Source organism: Lutzomyia longipalpis, chromosome 1, assembly GCF_024334085.1.
Source record: "Lutzomyia longipalpis isolate SR_M1_2022 chromosome 1, ASM2433408v1".
Taxonomy (NCBI): Eukaryota; Metazoa; Arthropoda; class Insecta; order Diptera; family Psychodidae; genus Lutzomyia; species Lutzomyia longipalpis.
In genome coordinates this window covers 33,369,446-33,390,569 of record NC_074707.1, presented here as the reverse complement: position 1 = coordinate 33,390,569, position 21,124 = coordinate 33,369,446, and the positions used below count along the sequence as shown (strand labels likewise).

Genomic DNA, 21,124 nt, shown 5'->3' with positions numbered 1-21,124 from the left:
CATCCTGTGCATAATAAAGCATATTTTTTCACTTGTTTCAAAAATCACAAAAAGGTTAATTCTTCCAATCACCGTCCGATTTTTATTAGTGTAAAGTTTTGTAAAAATCCTTCAAACTTCAGTGTGGTGAAAAATTCCCAAACAGAAAGCACGTGCGTTCAAAGAATTTCAAAACATTGGTCAGGATGGGAAGGAAATGGGATGACGAAAGGTTCAGTAAACACGGGAAATACTCATCAATTCAGGTCTACACTTACAATCGACACCATCTTCAGCCAAATGTGAATGGATTTCCCAGTGAAAATCCCATCAATTTGGAGGATTTCAGGAGTTTTCCCTGGTTCTCAACGTATCCGGAAGTATTTCTCATTACACCTGAGATAGATACCTTCAACCAGGTGGATAAGTGCTTGAAACTCGTTAAGGACAAGCGACGTTATGTGAATCAGATAAAAAATTTGAAAATTCAGTACAAACGGAGGAAGAATAAACGTAGAAAAGAATTTTCTTTTTCAATTTTTTCAGATTTCTTTTTAAAATGATTTTATTTGTAATTTTCTTTTTAGTTTCAAAACTTGGGAAAGCCAGTCGGTCAGGGCGGTACTTGATGCATGTTGCCCACATGGCTGAACTGCTGAAAAAGGATCCGGATAAGTACTTTTCCGGGTTGCACAATTGGTACTATACAGGGGGGACGCTGGATTGTCTTGCTGATGATAAGGGAATGAGCCTCTTTAGTGCCTTTGGATCACACCTCAATGGATTGCGTAAGAAGCTCCTCTTTAAAAAAAAAAAAAAAAAAAGATTCTTTAAAAATAATGATTTTTAATGAAAATTTCGGGATTCTTTGCAGGAGTTACGCGAGAAGCTCGTAAAGGGAAGTCAAGGACTATAAAAAGTGAATCACTCTTCCTGCCACATGAGGAAGAGATTCACCAGGTGTCTGTAGTCCCAATGACAAGCGATGATCTACGTGTGCTAGTCAGGCAGAGGCGGAATGTGTCGCTGTTGCACCTGAGGGAATGTTTTGATCCTGATCGGGGGATAAATATCCCCTCCTCGGAAGTTCCCTTTGTTTTCGCCCTCTTGGACAAGGATGATGCGAATTTCATTTACACCATTGATGCAGAAAATAATCTCCGGGAATGGGATATCCGGACGAATCCACCTGTTGAGAGTTCATCGGTGAATCTTGCTCCAACCAATAAGTTTAAGCGGAAGAAGAAAACATCAAATTGGGCAACAATTCTCGCACTAAATGAGGACTTCCTCATCTATGCGAATCAGCATGAAGTGAAGATGATAGAGAAGGAGATTTTGAAGGTTCAGCTGACGTTCAATCTTGATGAGTATCTTCAGGAGTGTGCTGAAATATGCTGCATAGCTTTGAGCAAGTTCAGCAATGTCATCTACATTGCTCGATCTCATGACTGCTTTGCTGTGAGCTTTGATTTGTCCAACAAGGAGTACACAGTTCAACTACGATGGACTCATCAGCTTACCATCCATCCCGCATTTATGCGAACCTGCCTGGTTGGAGAGAACACGGAATTGATTGCAATCTCCAGCACAACCAATGGAGACATGAGAATTATGCTAAATGATCGGGAATTAGCCCCACCGGGTGAGGATGATGAACAACCTGTGAGGTACATTTACAAATCCCCCTGTCTCCCCTACAAATTGAAAACCTTCGAAGAACTCTATTACCTCACCCGACTTCATGGAGAATGCCTCGATCCCACCATTCCACTGCACAAAAGGATAAACTTCTCCACATGCGGCATAGACATCCACGTAAATCCTATTAATGGAGAGATCCGGATTCTCACCATAAACAGCGTTGGGGATATTTTCTCACAAATTCTCTGCGGAAGTAACATCCCACCCCCGATGGATACTCTCGTAAATCTCTCCCAGAACATTCGCATAAACCCTGAAGATGAAAAGTATAACATTACCGGAAGAAGCAATCTCAAATCACTGGACAGGGTATTCTCCTGCCGACAATTCAATCATCCTGTTGGTGTGGAAGATGAGAAGGAGGCCCTGAAGCGACGTCCACGATGGCGAAAGTCAATAAAGCACCTGAAGAAGTACACGGATATGCTGGCACAGGAATTGTTGGCTGTTTGGGAGATGGATGACGAAGAGGAGGAAGAAGAGAAAATCCTCAATGATCCACTAGATGTCTCCACTGTTTCGGCTCTTGACAAAGTGGGCGATTGGCTGAATTCAATCCACAAGCAAAATGAGCCACAGGAGCAAACTGAGCAACAGGAGCAAACTGAGCAACAGCCGCAACAGGAATCAACGTCAACCTTCATGATTCAGGAGGTGGAAGAGGATACAAAGCCAATGATTTCAATGGAAGTTGATGATTATAAGACGCCGGATATGACTCGCGAGGAGGAATTCCTGCTTCAGACTCCTCGTGAGGCACCTCTGACGCAACCATCCCGGGTAACACCAAAAGTTGAAACACAGAAGAAGGCAGCCAAAGCCAAGAAGAAATCGCATGTGATTGGATTTTAGCGATTTAATGGTTTCTTTTCTTGAAATAAAAGTCTGAATTTCGTTAAATTCTCTTTCTTTATTCTGGGATTCCTTTTCTAGAGGCATCTTCTATCGTTCCTAAGGTCAGAAAAGATCTTATTTAGTGGTTCTAATGAATTTTTAATCAGCAGAAGAGTCTTCCAGCGCTTTCGACATTGCTTGGACCTTCTTCAGTAACCTAAATATGAGGAGAATCTACTTTGATTTGCAAAAAAATGTCAGATTATAGTAATCTAAGGTTCTAGAGGAAAGGAATTAGGAGCTAATCTCATCCAGAAGCCCTGAAAGTTCAAAGAAAATGATGAAAATACAGTTTTTAAAAATTTTCACAATAAGTACGGATATTCCTATGAAATTTCTGAGGATAATCTGATATTTTCCCATTTTTTTTTGTTTTCAAATTGCGTTCATAAGACTTTGAAATGTTTCAAGGAAAAACAATGCGTACTAAATAATCCGTTATAGCATATGCAGTGACTTTGAAAGGTTTAATCGCCAATTGAATGAGCCGATTTATTTGTACTTTACCAATTTTATTTGATTTTTTTGACAAAACAAATAATTTGATTTTTTCCATCACAAATCGACACGATGTGACTTCCTGCTTCTGAAAAAATCGTCCAGGTGAAAAAATTCACAGAAAATGCATAAAGAAATGCAAAGATTTTCAAAACAAACCAATACTGTGAGCAAGACGAAATGGTGCAATCTCTCTCACTCTCTCGCGACAACTGAAACACAATACAATGCATGAAACACACGTTTCACGAAGGAGCTGAAACGTTTCATAGCAAAAACGAACAATGAAACATATCTGAAGAAACATTGTAAAAAGTAAAAAAAAAACAGCAGCCATCAGAGAAGAATAAATTTTCTTGGCGTGAAAATCCCATGAAAAAGTGCATAAAGATTGCAAAAGTGCGTGAAAAGCGAGTGCTCGTGTGGTGTTTGTGCGAAAAGGATTGCAAATGTGCGTGTTTTAGCGGGGAGTGGGTGCGGAAAAGTTGAAAAGTTCTTCGCAGTAGATTTCGGGGCCTGAAGAGAAAGAGAGTACATTATAGTTTTTACAATAATGGCGTGCTTAAATACACTCAAGTTGGAGATAAAGACATTAGAGCAAACATTTACGAAAGCCCATGAACGTTTCCAAATAATGAATGCAAGTGTTGATGAACTAACGTGCAGATTTATCGGGAAGAATGGCAAACGTTACGACATCCATGCGAATATTACAGTGAGTCCATTTTCATTTTCATTCTCCCATCTCACCTTTTTCTCGCCCCAATTTTTTTTGTCTTCACTCATTTTGCCCACTTCCCCCCAAAGTAAATTACTTTCCGGAGGTGTTCGGCTGTAGTAGGGTGTCCCAGAAACCCCCTGAGGGGCACAGCCAATGACACAAAGGTGCCTCCTCGTGCGTAGATCCGTGAAAAAATGGGGGCTCTCCTTGTGGGCACATTGTGTCTTTTTTTCGCATACTGTATGAGTTTTGTGAGGAGAGCACACGCACAACACAAAGAAGAGCGATGGAGGAGAGAGACAAGTGTGATAAAAACTACTAAATAAGTAATTTTTCTCTGTACGTCTCGTCCTGCTGCTCAACCAACACTCTCGGGGGCCTCAGACCTCATTCTCTGTTTTTCTTATTTACCTCCATCGTCGTCGTCGTAGCCACAAGAGAACACGGGCAAAATGGAACACAATTCCTTCCTTTTTCTTTGCCAAAAACTCTTCTTCGTGGTCAAGTTGTGTGGTGGACAAGAAAAGGCAATAAAAAAAACAGCCCGGAGAGGTCGGCGAAATGGCATTCTTTGTGTTTGCTTGCATCACTACAAAAATTTCACTGTTGGCCCCCACATCCATGTACAATTGCTCAAGGTTAGAAGAGTGAGGAAGGGTGGGAGGGGGGCTGAAATAGCGCAAAAAAGAGTAAAGTACATGGTACTTATTGTGAAAGATATTTTGCGAAAGAAAATTACAGTAAAATGGTGTTAAAATTCTTTTTTTTTATGCTAAACTAATTCGTGCCAATTACTAGAAATTTCTTTCCTCTGTAGGTTTTAAATTTTTCCCGTATTCCTTAAGGGGGCTACTACGTCTTGAGATAGAAAGTTAAATTAGTTGTTTTGTTTGTAAAAAGTTTTCATTGAAAATTTTAAGGGAGTTGAAATTGAGCAGGTTGCAATTAACGACTTATATCCACCCCTTGCACTGTGCAGCATAACACCATACAAGGAAGGTTCATGTTTTGTAGTAAACAAAACAAAGGACTTGAAAGCAATTTCATAAAGTTTGGGGTGAAGATAAAGGAGTTAATCAGATAACTGAACCGTTTTAGAACATCTATATACTATTTTGTCCTAACTAGGGCAGTTTATTATTATTATTTTTGAACATCGATGGATTACGCTTTAATCTGTAATTTAGGATGAGAAATGAATAAGGAATAGAATATGTTTAATTTGGAGATTTCTTTACGATTACTGTGAATCCAATCGAAGTAAGTGTCTAGCAAGGTTAGATCTACAAAACGAAAAAATGTATTTTGAACCACAAAAAATAGCTGGTCCAGTTTTTAATTCTTACACCAAAGCTTCACTGAGAATCTTTTAATTCTTTTTTTTTTTCATTTACTCTACAATTCAATTTGGTTAATGTTGGTTAATCGTATAATACTGAGTAAACCAGGTCTAAAAGACTTGACTTCTGCTTAAAAACTGGCCTATGAAACGGAATAAGTTAGAATTTTGGCTAGTGATGGAACCCTTATTAAAAAGTTGTTCTGAATTGAATCAAGATAGAATTCAAATTATAGTCAGAAGATGTACCTTTCGAATTCAAGATACTTAAGGCTAAGTTTTCATTTTTATATCTAATTAAATTTTACCTATTTTCAAAATATCAAGTAAATTAAATTACAATGTAGTATGATTCTTTTATCACCATCTGAATCATGATTTTCTCTTCAAAATTGACTTTAAAAGTATTTTCTTTCATTTTTGTATGAAATTATACAAACATAGCCTAAAATAGACATAGTACGTAAGGTAAATACGTAAGTAAGATATTTGTTTACATTTTATAATCTATTTGCTAAAAACGATTCACTTAAATTGTTTTTGAATAAAATGGCTCATTCCATTGAAAATGTTTTAACATTTTATGTAAAATAGAGAAGAATAAACCCTTTAAAAAGTTCTGAATTAAAAAATTCATGTTCTATAAAAATCCTAAAGGAAACTTTATAAAATTCTTATAGCGTGTTAGAAAACTTATCGATTGTAGTGTTTTTTATTTTTAGGTCTTTTCATAAGATTCATCTCATTTTAAATGATAAGAAATACAAAATTTAAATTAAAAATTAAATGCATTAAAGACAAAACCAATACGCATTTTTTATTGATTTCAACAAAATTGAGAAGTTGTTGAGTATTTAAAAATAAAATTATTATGTACTCAAGATAAAGGAATTCACACACATACCAATATGTAAAAAAAAGAAGAGATTTTTCTTTTAACTAAAAAATATTTAATAAACATACCTACAATACTAGATAAAGATCTATAATCGTTACCTACTCAATATTCTTTAGGAAGACGTTATTTACTTTCCTAAAAATAACCATAATCGGTGCATTACTGTTTTGCAATTCTACACCACAATCTTCACTTTGTGAATCACTTATCGTTATAGGATAAAAAAAACTCTTCGCATTTCTTAATCATTTTGTGTAGTAAAGATATGAATTTCAACACTCCATGTAGGAAATACTAAAACAAATAAATAAAAATTAAATAAAATTATAATTTGAAATTTTGTATTGTAGGAGACATACCCCTCCACCCCGCCAGTTTGGTTCGCCGAAAGCGAAGAGACCAGCGTAACAAATGCTGTACAGATTCTCAGCAATACCCATGGAAGGGATAATCATGTTATTAATCAAGTGAGTTGATTATCTCTTTTTTTTTTTGCTACGGGGAGGGTGATGATGGACTAAAGGGGCAATGTGGTCATTTATTTTTTGTTTGTTTGTGTGTTTCTCTTGTGAATCAGGTGGGTATATTGATAAGGGAACTATGTCGACTTCACAACTGCCCCTTGCCACCGGATTTGGATAACTTGGCATTGCCACTACAGCAGCCAGATCCTCCTGCCGCGGTACACTCACATGCTCAGTCCATTGATGACAATGAGTCAGATGGCGATGATTTGGATGATGTTGTGGGTGAAAGTGATCAAGAGAGTGAAGCCGAGGAGGATTTGCCTTTAGAGATGGACGATGGACGTAGTACAAATAAAGTTAGTAAAAAAAAATATTTTTTTAAAAAGTTTTGTGAGAAATTTTATTTAAAAAAAAACTTTATTCTCTTTTGCACCAATTGTGGAAAAAGGACGAGATGGAGGTTGAGCATTTAGCAACATTAGAAAGACTGCGACAAAGTCAACGACAGGATTATCTGAAGGTATTACAAAAGAAAGAAAAAAAGTAATAATTGACACTGAACCATTATATTGAATCGAAAGATTGTTTTCTTTCTTTCATTTTCTTTTTGAGTATACAACATTACATAGATACATTGTATACGCCAAAAGAAAGGTCATGAATTATGATGGTAAAGTGTCATGAGGGGATTTTCATGGATAAAATTCACCAAATAGAAAAAAATGAATGAATGAAAGATTATTGAAACTTGTGTGATTTATTGTTGCTCTTTCTCTTTTCATCCTAAAATAAAAATAAAAAAATTAAGCAGGGCTCAGTATCTGGATCTGTCCAAGCCACCGACCGTTTAATGAAGGAGCTGCGTGACATTTATCGCTCAGATTCATTCAAAAACAACATGTATTCTATAGAACTCGTCAATGATTCGATATATGAGTGGAATATACGGCTAATGTCTGTTGATCCAGATAGTCCACTGCACAACGATCTCGTCATGCTCAAAGAGAAGGAGGGCAAAGACAGCATATTGCTGAATATTATGTTCAAGGAAACGTATCCATTTGAGCCGCCATTTGTACGTGTTGTGCATCCCATTATTTCTGGTAAGTTTTTTATTTTTAATTTTATTTTAGAAGGTATATTTAACAATAAATTGGTTTTATTTAATCATTATCAAGTCCTAAAATGTTGATTATTTTGCACTTTACAAAATTGTAAACGTGCAATTCCCTGCCGAAAATAAAAAAGCTCCCAATATGTTTTGTTGATTCTCACAAAGTCCTTTTTTTATCTCATCCAATTCATTGAACAGGAGGATACGTCCTTGTGGGTGGAGCAATTTGCATGGAATTGCTAACGAAGCAAGGATGGAGCTCGGCATACACGGTTGAAGCCGTAATCATGCAAATTGCAGCAACACTAGTCAAGGGAAAGGCTCGTATTCAGTTTGGACCAACGAAGGTACCCATACCTATATATTGTTTTATTTATTTAATTTCGTTTATTTTTTGGAAGAAATTTCATACAAATGCGGAAAATTGGGTTACTAGTCGAAAAAAAAAAAATTGGAATTGAAATTAAATATTTAAACCAACAATAAATTCATTTTGGGTGACAAAAATATATCAAATTAAATTTTTCAGCAATTAATATTGAAAAATTAATGTTTTTAACCTAAAAATAAATAAATTTCATTTCAAGGTTTTGTCGCAGAGCCAGTATAGCCTAGCACGTGCCCAACAGAGTTTCAAGTCACTTGTACAAATCCATGAGAAAAATGGCAAGTTGTTTTATCAATTAATTTTATATTTTTTCTCATGCCTACATATTGGCATGTATTTACGTATTAAAATCAAACGCAATCGATCACATGATATGCGGCAATAATAAAATATAAAGAAAATAATATATTTATTCAATATGGTTTTGAAGGTTGGGATGAGTAGAAAATTAATTTTCTTTTCTTTGGTACTTTTTTTTCAACACATTCGTATGGTCCCATAGGCTGGTTTACACCACCAAAGGAGGACGGCTAAGTGCGCGCGTGGGTGCAATGTTAAAGAGACAGAAAGATGGGTGTAAAGCCGTGTAGAAAGATGATGGAGGGCAGGAGGAGACAACAGAATTAGTGAGAAAGAAAGAAAAAAATTGAGCATCAGGAGGCGAAAATTCGTTTAAATTAAAATTTATAACTTGTGTATAATATTAACTGAGAGAAATACTTGAATTTCAGGAAGTTTTTTTCATCAATCATGTAAAAAAAAAAATGAAGACGTTATCTCAATCCTTTGTCTTTAGACGTAAATATAAATATATATATTAGTTATAAATTTAATTTCCAGATAATGCAAGAATGAAATGTATAAAAAAAAATAAAAACAAGATAATTTAGATGCGAAATATTCCTTTTTTGAAAAATTACAATATTATGACAAAATTACGAGAAAAAAATATTCTTTTTTACACACAAAAATCGCAGCATTACTGGTTAATGCAGTGAATATGTGAAGTTTTTTTTTTAAAATAAAGTGAAATGATTGAAAAATGATTTATCCACTTGCTATTATCTATTATAACTTCTTAAACAAAAAAAAAGTGAGAAAACAAAAACAAGAAATTTAGAATAATAGGTATGTATGTACATAAACTTTATTCAGCAAGAGAACGCAATGTGCATGAATGATGCATTTCACCCAGTTATGGTGAATTGTTTTCCTCAAACACATTGCCTGCAATGCTTAGTTGCTGAACAAAGTTATGGATTCATTCTATATATTATCTCTAATTGACATTGTCACATAAACTGCTGTGAGAAAAAAATGAAAGAAAAAATGTATAAAATATTTGCAGTAAATAGTCGAAAGAGAAAAGTGGTGAAAATACATTTTAATTTTAACAACAAAAATCTTTTTCAAATGAAAAAACATGTATAGATCATTGGAAAAAAATGTAAGATAATTATCATTTTTTGTGGAAGAAAATTTTTTAAATGTTTGTTTTCTTTTTCTACGTAAAAGGAATAAAACTAATATGGATAAATAGAAAAATATATATATTTTTGTGAAAAAAAAGTAAAAGTAAAAGAAATACATCCATTAGATCGTTTTATTTTCACATGAATTTGTTAATTTCTGCTTTGAAATTCTTTTCGATTAATTTCATTTTTGAAAGAATACAATAAATAAAATTATGTTAATGATATAAATTGTTTTTTTCTTGTGTGCAAGAATAATGCTCCAATCTTCAAGATCGGTTACTACGAAACTACTTTAGGGTCTTCTTATCGCGATATTTTGTCTTTTGATTCTTTCAGAATATCATTTCGGAGTCAAAACTTCTTCTTTGACCTCTTCCTAAATTTAACGTATTTTGAATGTAGAAATTTTATAAAATAAAGGGCCTTGTTCAGCGACCAAAAAACCCTTCAAATCTTTGAAATTTTTACTTTTAATTTCAAGCGAATTTCAAGGGTTTCTTGGTCGCTGAATAAGCCCCAAATTAAATTCGAGATAATAAAATGTTTCACATTTGGGTCAACATAAGACTTAATGGCCGCGAAAGGGTTAAATATCGCTTCCAAGAAACCTCTAAGATCAACTGTATGGGCGAATTTGCTTTCATGAAAGGTTTCAGCACAAATCTTGTAAAAAAGATAGCACTATGACATTCATTTATAGACGCTATGAACATCTACGATTAAACTCTCTTCCCGATCATCAAATTTTTTTTTTTAATTTCTGTCACCGTCCCTGTTTCCACAGCATCAAGCGAAAGATCTTTCTCGAGCCTCAGGCGTTTAAAATCATACCTTCGAAGTCAGACAACAGAAAATAGATTACACGGATTAGCGCTCCTTAATATACACCGATTTATTGATATATCAATGGAGAAAGCAGCTAAAGAAGGGCTCTAAGTAAGATACGAAAAAGGTAGAATATATTGATTGAATTATTACTTTTTAATTATTGAATGATGATTTTATCTCATGAATTAGGTCTTTAGCAAACGATTTTTTCTAAAAATGTATTTTAAAATTAGAACTTTATAAGGTTTGTAACTAACTAGTTCTATTTGAAAAATAGGAGGGAGTAAAAAAAATATTTCGCAAGTCATTGACCATTTCGCAATAAAGAAAAACGAAAGCTAAGTTTGTAAAAATTACCGAAGAAGCAATTCAAAGAAAATTGTAAGAAGCTTTTACAACTCTAGCCTTCGTAGAATTCATGGACAATTTGTTGACAACAGACCACCTCCACGTGCGTCTGCAAAATTCTAAAGAAAGAAAACAATGAGAACGACATGCAGAGCTTTTTTCCAACCGTTTTGTAATAAAAATATTGTCCCTAACGCCATCTATTGCGGTAGCGCGTGAAAGCTTTTAAAGCTAAAGCTCTCTCATTAGATGTCTCTCACTGCTGTTTAAAGAATTTTCCCCCCACTTTCGAAAGATAAAAAATAAAATGCACTTTTAAACTATTTTTGGGAAATTTTCCAAAGAAGAGTAGCAAATTCAAAGCCGGTATAGAGTTATATATAAATCTTACATCGATTCCCATTGAATTTTTGGGGGAAAATGTCTCCACTCAATCCGCATTAGTTATTGCATCATCCACGTTAAAGCTCCATACACTATAGCTCGCGGGAATGAGTCAGTACTTTACTAGACAGCGCACACAGAAGTTATATCCGAGTCTTTCAATAATATTTTTGCTCTTGCAAATATTCAGGTTCAATTACCCAGGATTCTAAAGCAGTCACGTGTGAATTGTTAATCACATTTTCCCTTTGTGAATTATCAGTGTTGAATTTATCTTGAAAAAGAAGTTGGAATGGCAAAGCCAGTGAGTTTCCCTATAGAACAGTCTTCAGAGGAAGTATCTGAGTCGCAGTAATTTTTTTTCTTCATATTACATCTTGCTTTTTTTGCAAGAAATAATAATCCAGTGGTTATATAATAGCGTTGATTCCTAATTATTTTCTTGAAGTGAAGTGTGAAATATAATTAAACAAATTTTTGAAGAAAAACTCAAGAGATTTTAGAAGAAAGAAAATCTTCAGTTGAACTTTGTCCAAAGGAATTTAAAAAAAAAACTTAATCTTCCCGAGTGATCGAAATAGTTTCGAAAGTAATTTTCTTCTTAAAGTGAATTTTACTTTTAAATATATTTTTGAACACACCCTTTTGAAGAAAGTGTAATATGTTTGATAAATTCGTCGCCCCTGTTGAATCACAAAGTGGTGTTGCATTGAAAGTCGTCGCTAAAAAAGTTGTGTTGAAAAATCATCATTTGCATCATTTGAAAAGGCAAATGTTTATTGACAACGGTGGTAAAAATCAGTTTATGTTTGAGAACATTATTCATTTTAAAATTATTTGTTGCTGTACGACGACCACGAAAATGATGTCCAACAATAAAATGATGTAAGTAGTTTTGGGGAGGAAATAATTTCAAAATAATGGGTAGTTAGAGGAGGATAAAAGATTGTTGGATGGAAGAAGAAAAAAAGAGGTTACACGTTGGCACATGTGATGTTGGAAGTGAAACTCAACGAATAATGACAAGAACATCCAAAATTCGCATCTTGATCTGAGATCGTTAAACGTGGAATGATAGGATTGAAACAATATAATAATCTCAGAAATATAAAAGAAGCGATGATAATTAGACAAAAAAATGAAAAACTATCAAAACTCGTATTAAAAGTATTTTACAGGGGAGCTATATTCTCGGAACTCTTGTTTTAAATTTTGTTTGCGTCGTATCCGCAGCTATAGTTATTAACAGTTTGCGGATTTTGAACGCGGAATTCTATATCAACTAAATATGTTGGTACCAATAGAGGCTTTTATGTTTATGTATTTTTTGAATGTTAATTCTATATGCTGCCTATCTCGGAATATCTAGGTCAGCTAGCCTATATTGTTATCATTTTAGAATTTTACTGTAAAGTCCGCGTATTCCTGATGATCACAAGTACAGAGGAAAGACAGCAAAATTTCAGGAGACCTAGAATAAGAAACTCTTGGATATACTCTTCACACTCATTATTTGTAATGAGCGAGAGCAGTACATCCAGGAGTATCTTATACGTGTCACCAGTATATTGTCAAAAGGTCATTGACTCCAGACCAACTATAACCTTCCAAGGCCGTAATAACATCCTAACTTATTACGCGTTAAAAAAGCTACTCCATAAAGCATGAAGTTTAATGTTGAATCAGATTTTCTATTTTTTCCTCCTTAATTTTGAAGCATTCAGCAAAATCTCTTCCCTTGACCGCTTTTTGTGCGTTTTCTATTGTTCGCAATTTTTCAGAACGTACAAAAAAACATGGAAATATTATTCCTCCGGATAGCAACACAAAACACGAGCCACACATATTTTTTATTCCATTCTTATCTCTAAATAATGCAGTATAAAGGTGATAAGAAATTAATCATAATATATATGAAAATTATCAACAGTGTTTTCCCGTCCGTTTGTTCGTTTAGCCCCCACCACAATTTTACGCGGTTAATCGACGATTATTACGCAGACTTTCGGTGGATTCCCCTTATTTTGCCAAACTCCCATTGGCTCAGGATGATGTCATCGGCAAGCCACTTATGTCGCCATTGGCTAAAAGGTGAGGCAGTGTGCGTAGGTCGATGAATTCCAACCAGTCACGAGACTGGAGCTTCACAGAGGAGAATTCATTTTAGCAGAAAGTTTGACTGTTGAAGACGTACGAGCTTTTCTCTATACATTTTACCTGCAAGTTACATAGGTGAATTTTTCGACATTTGTTGGAAAATTGTTATAAAACTCTTGTAAAAGAGTTCCTGTGAGTGTATTCGGGAAAGTTTGTATTGAATTTTGCCGGAAAAATCCGGTAAAAGCGTATACTTGCAAAAATCTCTTTGTGTTGCGGTGTTACTGTGCAACTTGTTGGACTTTAATTAAAGAGGAGTAAAGAATAACCAATAAGAAGCGTTTTCCAAGCAAAAAACGCATTGAGTAAGTTCAAAATTCATCATCTAAAGTTAGTTCTTTACCATATAAGATAGGCTAAATGTACGAGAAACTACGCCTTGGCTAAAAGAATTTCACTTCGAATTTCACAACAGTATGGCCGCCAATGTGACGTCATTGTACGGTCTCAATTTTAGTTCCCCTTCTCCACATAGCAGCAGCACTCATGTTGCTAGCCTACTCTTGGGGCCTTTAAATGATAAGTGTTGAAATGAAATGGGGAGAATGAGACGGCAAAAATGAAATTCCAAGAATTCAATTTTGGCTCTTCATTATCAAGGGTATTGATATATGTTTTTGTTTCTCCTCTTGCAGGTTGAGAGGTGTACGCTCTCGACTCACTTGTTGGCGTTGTCGCTAAAGGCTTTAAGATTTCCTTAGAACTTAACGGCGAATTCAATGTAAGTGTCCCCTAAACAGGACCTTTTTATGCTTGACATGTGGGACAAACAGTTTGGTAACAAAATGTTCCTTTATTGTAGTCCCGTTTAAGATGTCTTCCGTACAAGACGGAGCAAGCAGCAGCCCATCATGGCGAGAATTTACTTTCCTCGGAAACATTGAAACTCTCGACACAGAGTCTAAACAATTCGACGACGGAGATCCACCAGTACAGCTATCAGATCACGGACAAATTTTTGCCTCTGGGGTCCAACAATCAAACAAATTACTTCGTGACACCAGAGCAGTACGATTCAGTAAATCCTTGGGATCTGATAGTCCCGAAAAGCGAATTGAGAAGTTATACACAAGAGGAGGATTACTCAAATATTGGGACAACAGTAACAACAGATTTGTCCAATACGGCGGATATGGTCATCAGTTCCGCCGACAAGCTCCAGCACCTAACATTCAGTGCTCTGAATTCAGTCAATATAGGTGAAGTGCTGAATACACCAATTGCCGGTGAGTCCTTAATCCTTTTGTTTTTACACTTTCAAAATCTTATTCTTTGATCCAAAATTTGATTATGAGAAATTGAGTGTCTTAACTCCAATACGTCTGGCTCATCTTAATGTAAACCTTTTGACTTGAGATAAGGGATAGACCTTAGAAAAGTTTATCTTTGAAGAGGACAGGCTTTTCTCTGCCAAAAGCTTGCAAATCTTTAAAGAGAACTAATAACGAAAAAAAACGTAAGAGAAGTCAGATCAAATTTCAAAGAAATCAGAAAACTTTGAGGAAGTTATCAAGTTCCTGATAAATTTTTTCATAAAATAAAAGATAAGTGTGAGCACTCACCGAATACAATTCCATAATTTGAAACATAGGATTATATTCCAAACAAGGTCATTTACTGAAATTATATAAGCCTATTTTTAATCATTTTGTAACAACAGTAGAAAAATCGAGAAGTTCCACCCACACAGTTGGAAAAAGCATTTTGTAAAATAGTATTGTCATGTTGGGATCGATATTTGGCCACTTTGGTTACTCATATGAGTAACTTGGTATTTGTTGTACTAAAGGGACGTTCCAGAAATTTTAGAAATTGTTCAGGAACGTTATCAAAAATGTTCAAGATCAGAAAAAATATTTTTAAAAAAGTTTTTCACATAAGAAGAAAATCTTATTCATAGTATTTTAATATGATTTGTAATATTACTGATATTGAGTAGAAATGAGTACCCACCTATATCAGAAAATGATGGAGCACGCTTATCTTATCAAAATTGTTCAGAACCTTTATAACACAATAAGAATCCACCAAGAAACGAGTTGGAATTTCTTATTGGACTCTTTGATCTAGTTTAAAGAGTTTTAAATTTTATGAATAGTTTGAGTCTAAACTTGAAAAAAGTATAGTAGTCTCAAAATGATTTCGCAGTTCCTGTTCCCATATTATATGTAATCAAGTAGTCTTTACTTGAAAAATCTTTCTCGTAAAGATATATTACCAATTCCTTTGTATTCTGTGGGTATCATCTCTCACAAGTAGTTCAGGAAAAGAAATCGGTATGAGGGTAAAATCTTTCTGATAACGTAGATTTATCTAATCAGTTTCGTTGCCTGCAAATTATAAACTGATTATCACATAAACCGCAGTCTTGTTCTTACCTTAAACGGACTCTAAAGAATGATGTTATTGTACCAGGATTAGGTGCCAAGAAAAATTGTTTTGGTCGCGTCTGTCCTATATTCTTCGACTATTGCAATGCTCATGGAACATGTCGAAACATGTTGAGCGTCTGAAGAGGAAAACCGCGCCACCGATAGAGAGGGAAAGGTTGAAAAAAACAGCGACGTCACATGCTTTGCCGCGCTTTGGTGGGAGAATCTCTTCAGCTGACCGTACGGATTGAGCTCGTGCTCGTACATCTTTCGCACGGTCGGGGTTGAGGAAGAGCATGAATGAGTCACGGACATAACATGTCGAATCGCGTTCAGCGTCCGCGATAGTATGCGCCGTGTACGAATAAGAAAATGCGTTAAATGTGGTAGAGCAGATGTTTGATGCTTCTATCTCGTATGCGCATGAAGAGTTTAGATGGGGAATTGCGATGGTTCGTCTTCTGCCTCATTCTTTCGCGCGCGAATACCGCTGCTGTGCGAAGGAGAAAGAACTACCGGTTACTTTCACGTATAAATACCTTTGGACAAGTGTCTCACTCGTTATTTGTGGTTCAAACGCGAGCGAGTGGGGTTTGTTTTCCTAATTATCCCGGTTTTATTGTATAAAGAGTACCTAGTTCATTTAAATAATTAAATAAAAAAAAATATCTGTGATTCTCAATCAAATGGTGGTTGATCCCCAAAGAGAAGCACGACGGAAGTGCACTTTCCTTGAGTTCTGTAAGTTCTTTAAAATATTTTATTACATATATGTAATAAGAAGGGTTTAGAAATTATTTAAGATATGATGTGATTAGGTACTTCTTATATGATAGTTGGGGTGGAGAAGGAATTTAGTCTGGAAGGAATTACAGCGCTTTAGACTTTGCAGAATTGAGACTTGGGTGGAACTTGGAAGATGGGAGGCATAGTTGGCAGCATTTATGATGGGCTTGAGGGGGTGCGTCTTGGGGGTCAATCGTGGGAGTTTTCTTTGTGGAATTGTCTTCGAGGGCCGCGGTTTCAAGGGCTCGTCTTAAGGGTCAGTTGAGATTTTTTTTCGCAGTTTCAAATATATTTCCTCTTTAGCACAAAGCTTTTGAGATATATAGTTGGAGTGGTTGAAATATGTCTTCATATAGAAATCTCATAAAACTCCGCGGCGTTTGATAAACGTTGCGAGGGAAATTACGCATCGTCTTTAAAAAATGATTTTAATTTTCTTTGCACTTTATCAGTAATTATCAAAATGATTTTCTCTATGCATTGTTAAATTTTATTTATGAAGAGGGGTGGAACGATTATAGGTATATCATTGATTAAATTAGATCATTATTATTTTTAAACTTTAAAAATATATATTCTATACTTATTTTAAATATTTTAAAGAATATTTAAATAAAGTAACCAAAAGATTTTTTTAGATAAGTTATTCTTGTAATTAATATTGAATATTATTTGATCATAATCATATTTTAATCAATAAATTACAGGAAATTCCAAAAACTAGATTAAAGTTTTTTTCTTCAAAATTAATAATCTTGATTTTGTTTTCAAAATCTTAATTATTTCTTGATTAAAAAAAAATATCACTAAAACAATTTCACTAAAACTTGACGATTTTGCAAATCACTTGTAAAAATGAGAGTGAATGAGAGAACTATATAACTTAATTGTGACGTCACATCCCCGCCATTTTGACCACTCTATGGGCTTCGCGATAAATTCTTGGAATAGCGGCAAAATATAGCAGGAGTGGGGATGACTAATACACGACGAATTTGATCGAAAATCAAAAGGGGAACGGCAGTCTATCACGACTCGTCAACCACTTCACATCTTTTGCTGCTTTACCTCTAAATCACTTACACACCTCCATTACTCCCCCCTTAAAAGTTAAATAGTGAAATTAATTATTTTAATAAATTATTTGAAACGATAAGAAGTTTTAGTGTTAAGAAGTGATTAAGAGTAAAATATTTAAACAATTAAGTGACAGAATATTTCGTTTATTGTGGGTGAAAGTTATTATTTTTCACATATTTTGTGGTATTGTACAACATTGCGCAATAATGTGAAATTGTTGATTTGTGCATCAAATACTTTGATTAAGTGAGAAAAAAACAAAGTTTTTTATTAATAAAAAATAAAAAAACTAAATAATACTTTTAAATAAATTCACGTTTTAGTGAATTTACTGGAATTTGTGCTAGTTCCCAGTGATTATGTAAATAAATATAGTTAATTTATAAAAGCAATACTTATTTATCTAAAATAAACTCCAAAGACTGAAACAACTGTGATACAAGATAATAATATAAAGTGAATTTTTTGATAAGATAAAAGCCCAATTATAGAGTAGGAAATAAAAACAGTTAAGACTCTGACTTAGGTAATTGTTTTTGCAAAAAAAGAATTTTAAAAAATTATCGAGAATTTTTTGGGGAATATTAAAGATTTTCAAAAGGTTTAAGATGAGCAAAGGAATTCTTAAAGACATTATTAAGTGTCGATCCCAATTCGGTTAAAATTCTTTTGGAACTTGTTGCTCCTTAGAAGTCCTTAATAAAAAAAAACTTTAATAATTTTTTTTAATTGTTTTATTCTAGATTCAGAAACTGAGTTTAATTTTACGTCGATTTCGGGCGAGAGATCGATCAACATTACAAAACCATCTCAAAACACAAGGTCCTCATTAGGACATACAAACACACGTAGCAAGACATCATCAACACAGTTTTTAAGTAACATCAAGAACATCAGCAAAATCAACAATCAACAAATGCTGTACGAGCAGCAGTCTCTGGCAATGTCCCCGGATCCATGGGGAGATTTCTTTGACCATCCAATGATGGAGTTCACGGCTATTTCACCGCTAAGCCCAGAGTCACCGATGGGTTCGGCAGATTCCCCGGTGATGCCCCTGGGCACAACTACAGACTGCGAGAATTCATTCTCGTGGACTGTAGATGGTGAGGAGGTTGCAATGCCACTGTCCCAGTCAGAAGAAACAATGTGTCTGGCAAATGCTCATCTTCACATTAACCAACCATATAGATCACCAAGTGATCATTCCTATGCGAGTGATGGACGATTCAAGATGCATGATGATTCGTGCGATGATATGGATGAGGGTTCTCCAACAACAGTGGAGAATCGTGTACTGTACAGAGATACAATGATCAGTGATGCTTCGAAGGTGATTAGCTTTTTGGATGAAGACACAAATTTGGAGACAGTGAAGGATTTCAATGAGATTTTGATAAAGAAGGAAGTGGAACCAATTGACGATGACTACAGCCGTTCAGTAGATGTTGATTACAAACCACCAACATACAGCCAATTGATGAAGCAAGCGAATGAGTCTGTGGAACGGATGGGTTGCCCATCCACAGACACGGATGAATTTGATTTGTGGAAGCCAGAACAAAAGATTGACTTTATAAAGCCAGAAAACAAAGCAAAAGTGACGATAGTTGAAGCTGAAGTGTTAGAATTGATTGAGAAGAAGGTAGAACCGAAAACTCTATCAGTTCGAAGTAAATTGAATATAAAGAAGGAGAGCAGCAAGATGAAACATCAGAGGGGCGATCTTCCTAAATTGAGTCTCAACATACCGCCGCCACCTCGTGTGCAATCGGTTTTGGAGTTTGAGCAGAAAAATCAACTCAATACACCAGACATTATTGAGGAGACTCTCAACCTAGAGGGCGATTTTGATCTGATTAAATACATCTGCAATCAGGTTAGTTGTCCTCACTTGTGGAGGTCTCCTTATATGTTGTTTCCACTTTGTCCCAGAAACCTCAATGTTTGGTGTTTTACTCTCAAGCAGGATTTCGATGTTGCACAGGGTATTATTGCCTCACCTGTGCCATCCCCAAAGCCGAGTGAACTGCCCCCAGAGTCTCCAGTGGCAGATGCTTCTCCACCACCCTCAGTACCTGCCTCCAACACATGCATGCCCAAGAGGAAACGTAGCAGCGTTAGCTTCTACGACAATCCTGGGAGCGTGCAATCCTACCAATCGAGTGTGGATGAGCCGCAACCCAAGAAGAAACGCGGACGTCCACCAAAGACCCAGAGCTCCCTGCCAAGTCCATCACAGCTTGAGGGTCTCACGGAACAGGATCTGCGGTACTGGGAGATGCGGAATAAGAACAACGAAGCATCCAGGCGGTCGCGCTTGCACAGAAAGCAAAAGGAGCAGAGCATGGAGGAGGAGGCAACAATCCTAATGCGGCAACATCATTACCTGCAAGCTAAGGAGGCACGTCTCAAAAGGAAGGTCGAATGGTTAGAAATTAAGTTGAAGGAAGCTATTCAGTAAAAAAAAATATCCCATTAATACATCCAGTAACATTTTCCTCCTTAATTATTTTTTGTACAAAAAAAAAAACGTAGAATGAGTTGACAAATAATTTTATAAAACACAAAAAAAAATTATATTCTATCACAAAATTGTGTCGTACAATATTTTTGTTTTATAATTTAATAAAAAATTAAAAAGAAAGTAAAAAATATATATTGCATTTTTTATATGAGCATTATCTTACGCGTACCTTTTCTTAGAATATCTGTTTTCTTTGAAAGAATAATTCCCATTAAAAGTAACCTCAAGTTGGTATTTTATGGTTCTTGATGTAAACTGTGTAGAAGTAAAAAAAAATTGTAGAAAAAAAAATAAAATAAAAAATGTAGTGCCAACTACGAAAATCTCATGTTTTATTTTGGGTATAGTGAGTTGAACTTGAGGTTTTAGAGACAACGTTGATGGGTTTATCTGGAGTTTTCTGATAAACGATTTGTTAGAGAGAGAGAGGTCAGAAGGAGGACTCCTTTTGGTGAAATCGAGAGTTAACCGGGTATTAAGTCAGTGAGAAAATACATTTTTCAAAGCTTTCTGGATGCTCAAACCTTCCTCAGGGGTCAGTGTAATGGATTCACTGAATTTCTTCTTATTGGGCCAGACGTCATTCCAATGTCAACACAGCCAAATTTTACCCACAATTTTTGAGTATTTTTGACGGGATACTGTGATTTTTCGACTTTTTTTTATAGCTTTTTGCCAAAAGAATTACATAGAAAACATCAATAGAGTGAAAAGGAGTATCCTGTGGATTCTTTATCATTTTTGCTTACCGAGAAGACAACGTATACAACATGAAAGGAAGCTTAAGGGCATTCTACATCCTCCTACAAGGATCAGTTGGTCAAATCGATTAATCATTTAGTCTAATGAATTGTATCCCAATCCTCTGAGTGAAGGAGAAATCATAACATAAAGGAATAAGTTTGGAATGATATTGTTAACAAGGAAGCAATGGGACAAATTATTGTTAAGTAATTAAAGGCTCCAATAGAATAACGTGGTAAACTATCATGTGAAATCACAGGGCGATTACCACGTTATCCTACTGGAGCCTTTAATTACAGAACTATTACACTGGTGTCATCCATCTAAAAGATCTTGGAAAAGAATTAAGTGGCTGAATGTTCCTAAGTTCCAAGACTGTCCTAAAGGAATTTGGACGGGACTTCATTGGCAAAACAGTTTA

General features: G+C 35.2%; 4 protein-coding genes across 10 annotated transcripts in view; all 4 read left to right on the top strand.

Moving 5' to 3' along the window:
* The window catches only part of LOC129786050 (putative fatty acyl-CoA reductase CG5065), an 824,046-nt gene that overhangs the window by 285,383 nt on the left and 517,539 nt on the right, over positions 1–21,124 (top strand). The window contains exon 9 of the transcript XR_008750087.1: positions 20,242–20,263. The gene's annotated coding sequence lies outside the window, so the exon portion shown is untranslated. The remainder of the gene's footprint in view (positions 1–20,241; positions 20,264–21,124) is intronic.
* LOC129785991 (uncharacterized) lies at positions 135–2,583 on the top strand. Its single transcript, XM_055820733.1, has 3 exons — positions 135–492; positions 567–767; positions 854–2,583. Exons 1-3 carry the CDS (start codon positions 186–188, stop codon positions 2,533–2,535), a joined length of 2,190 nt encoding a protein of 729 aa, XP_055676708.1. The 5' UTR covers positions 135–185; the 3' UTR covers positions 2,536–2,583.
* LOC129786102 (ubiquitin-conjugating enzyme E2 Q2) lies at positions 3,349–8,900 on the top strand. 2 transcript variants are annotated; one of them, XM_055820920.1, is made up of 8 exons: positions 3,349–3,790; positions 6,384–6,500; positions 6,611–6,856; positions 6,949–7,020; positions 7,312–7,603; positions 7,813–7,961; positions 8,202–8,280; positions 8,505–8,900. In XM_055820920.1, the coding sequence occupies exons 1-8, from the start codon at positions 3,629–3,631 to the stop codon at positions 8,534–8,536; spliced, it is 1,149 nt and encodes a 382-aa protein (XP_055676895.1). In that variant the 5' UTR covers positions 3,349–3,628; the 3' UTR covers positions 8,537–8,900. The 2 variants fall into 2 exon arrangements, with proteins under 2 accessions (XP_055676895.1, XP_055676894.1); XM_055820919.1 differs by having other exon boundaries at positions 3,364–3,790; positions 7,309–7,603.
* Positions 11,011–20,282, top strand: LOC129786025 (uncharacterized). Of its 6 annotated transcripts, none has more exons than XM_055820786.1 (5): positions 11,011–11,922; positions 13,830–13,915; positions 13,997–14,420; positions 18,176–19,311; positions 19,402–20,282. In XM_055820786.1, the coding sequence occupies exons 3-5, from the start codon at positions 14,327–14,329 to the stop codon at positions 19,894–19,896; spliced, it is 1,725 nt and encodes a 574-aa protein (XP_055676761.1). In that variant the 5' UTR covers positions 11,011–11,922; positions 13,830–13,915; positions 13,997–14,326; the 3' UTR covers positions 19,897–20,282. The 6 variants fall into 6 exon arrangements, with proteins under 6 accessions (XP_055676761.1, XP_055676759.1, XP_055676760.1 ...); XM_055820784.1 differs by having other exon boundaries at positions 11,157–11,922; positions 19,399–20,282; XM_055820785.1 differs by lacking the exon at positions 11,011–11,922 and adding an exon at positions 12,971–13,499.

Bases quoted from the DNA above. Each gene is read 5' to 3' on its own strand.
- LOC129785991 (XM_055820733.1), top strand. From the start codon at position 186: ATGGGAAGGAAATGGGATGACGAAAGGTTCAGTAAACACGGGAAATAC. The intron at 493-566 runs GTAGAAAAGAAT...TTTTCTTTTTAG, and splicing joins CAAACGGAGGAAGAATAAAC to TTTCAAAACTTGGGAAAGCC. The intron at 768-853 runs GTAAGAAGCTCC...GATTCTTTGCAG, and splicing joins ATCACACCTCAATGGATTGC to GAGTTACGCGAGAAGCTCGT.
- LOC129786102 (XM_055820919.1), top strand. From the start codon at position 3,629: ATGGCGTGCTTAAATACACTCAAGTTGGAGATAAAGACATTAGAGCAA. The intron at 3,791-6,383 runs GTGAGTCCATTT...TTTGTATTGTAG, and splicing joins ACATCCATGCGAATATTACA to GAGACATACCCCTCCACCCC. The intron at 6,501-6,610 runs GTGAGTTGATTA...CTTGTGAATCAG, and splicing joins ATAATCATGTTATTAATCAA to GTGGGTATATTGATAAGGGA.
- LOC129786025 (XM_055820784.1), top strand. From the start codon at position 14,327: ATGGTCATCAGTTCCGCCGACAAGCTCCAGCACCTAACATTCAGTGCT. The intron at 14,421-18,175 runs GTGAGTCCTTAA...GTTTTATTCTAG, and splicing joins GCTGAATACACCAATTGCCG to ATTCAGAAACTGAGTTTAAT. The intron at 19,312-19,398 runs GTTAGTTGTCCT...TTTACTCTCAAG, and splicing joins TTAAATACATCTGCAATCAG to CAGGATTTCGATGTTGCACA.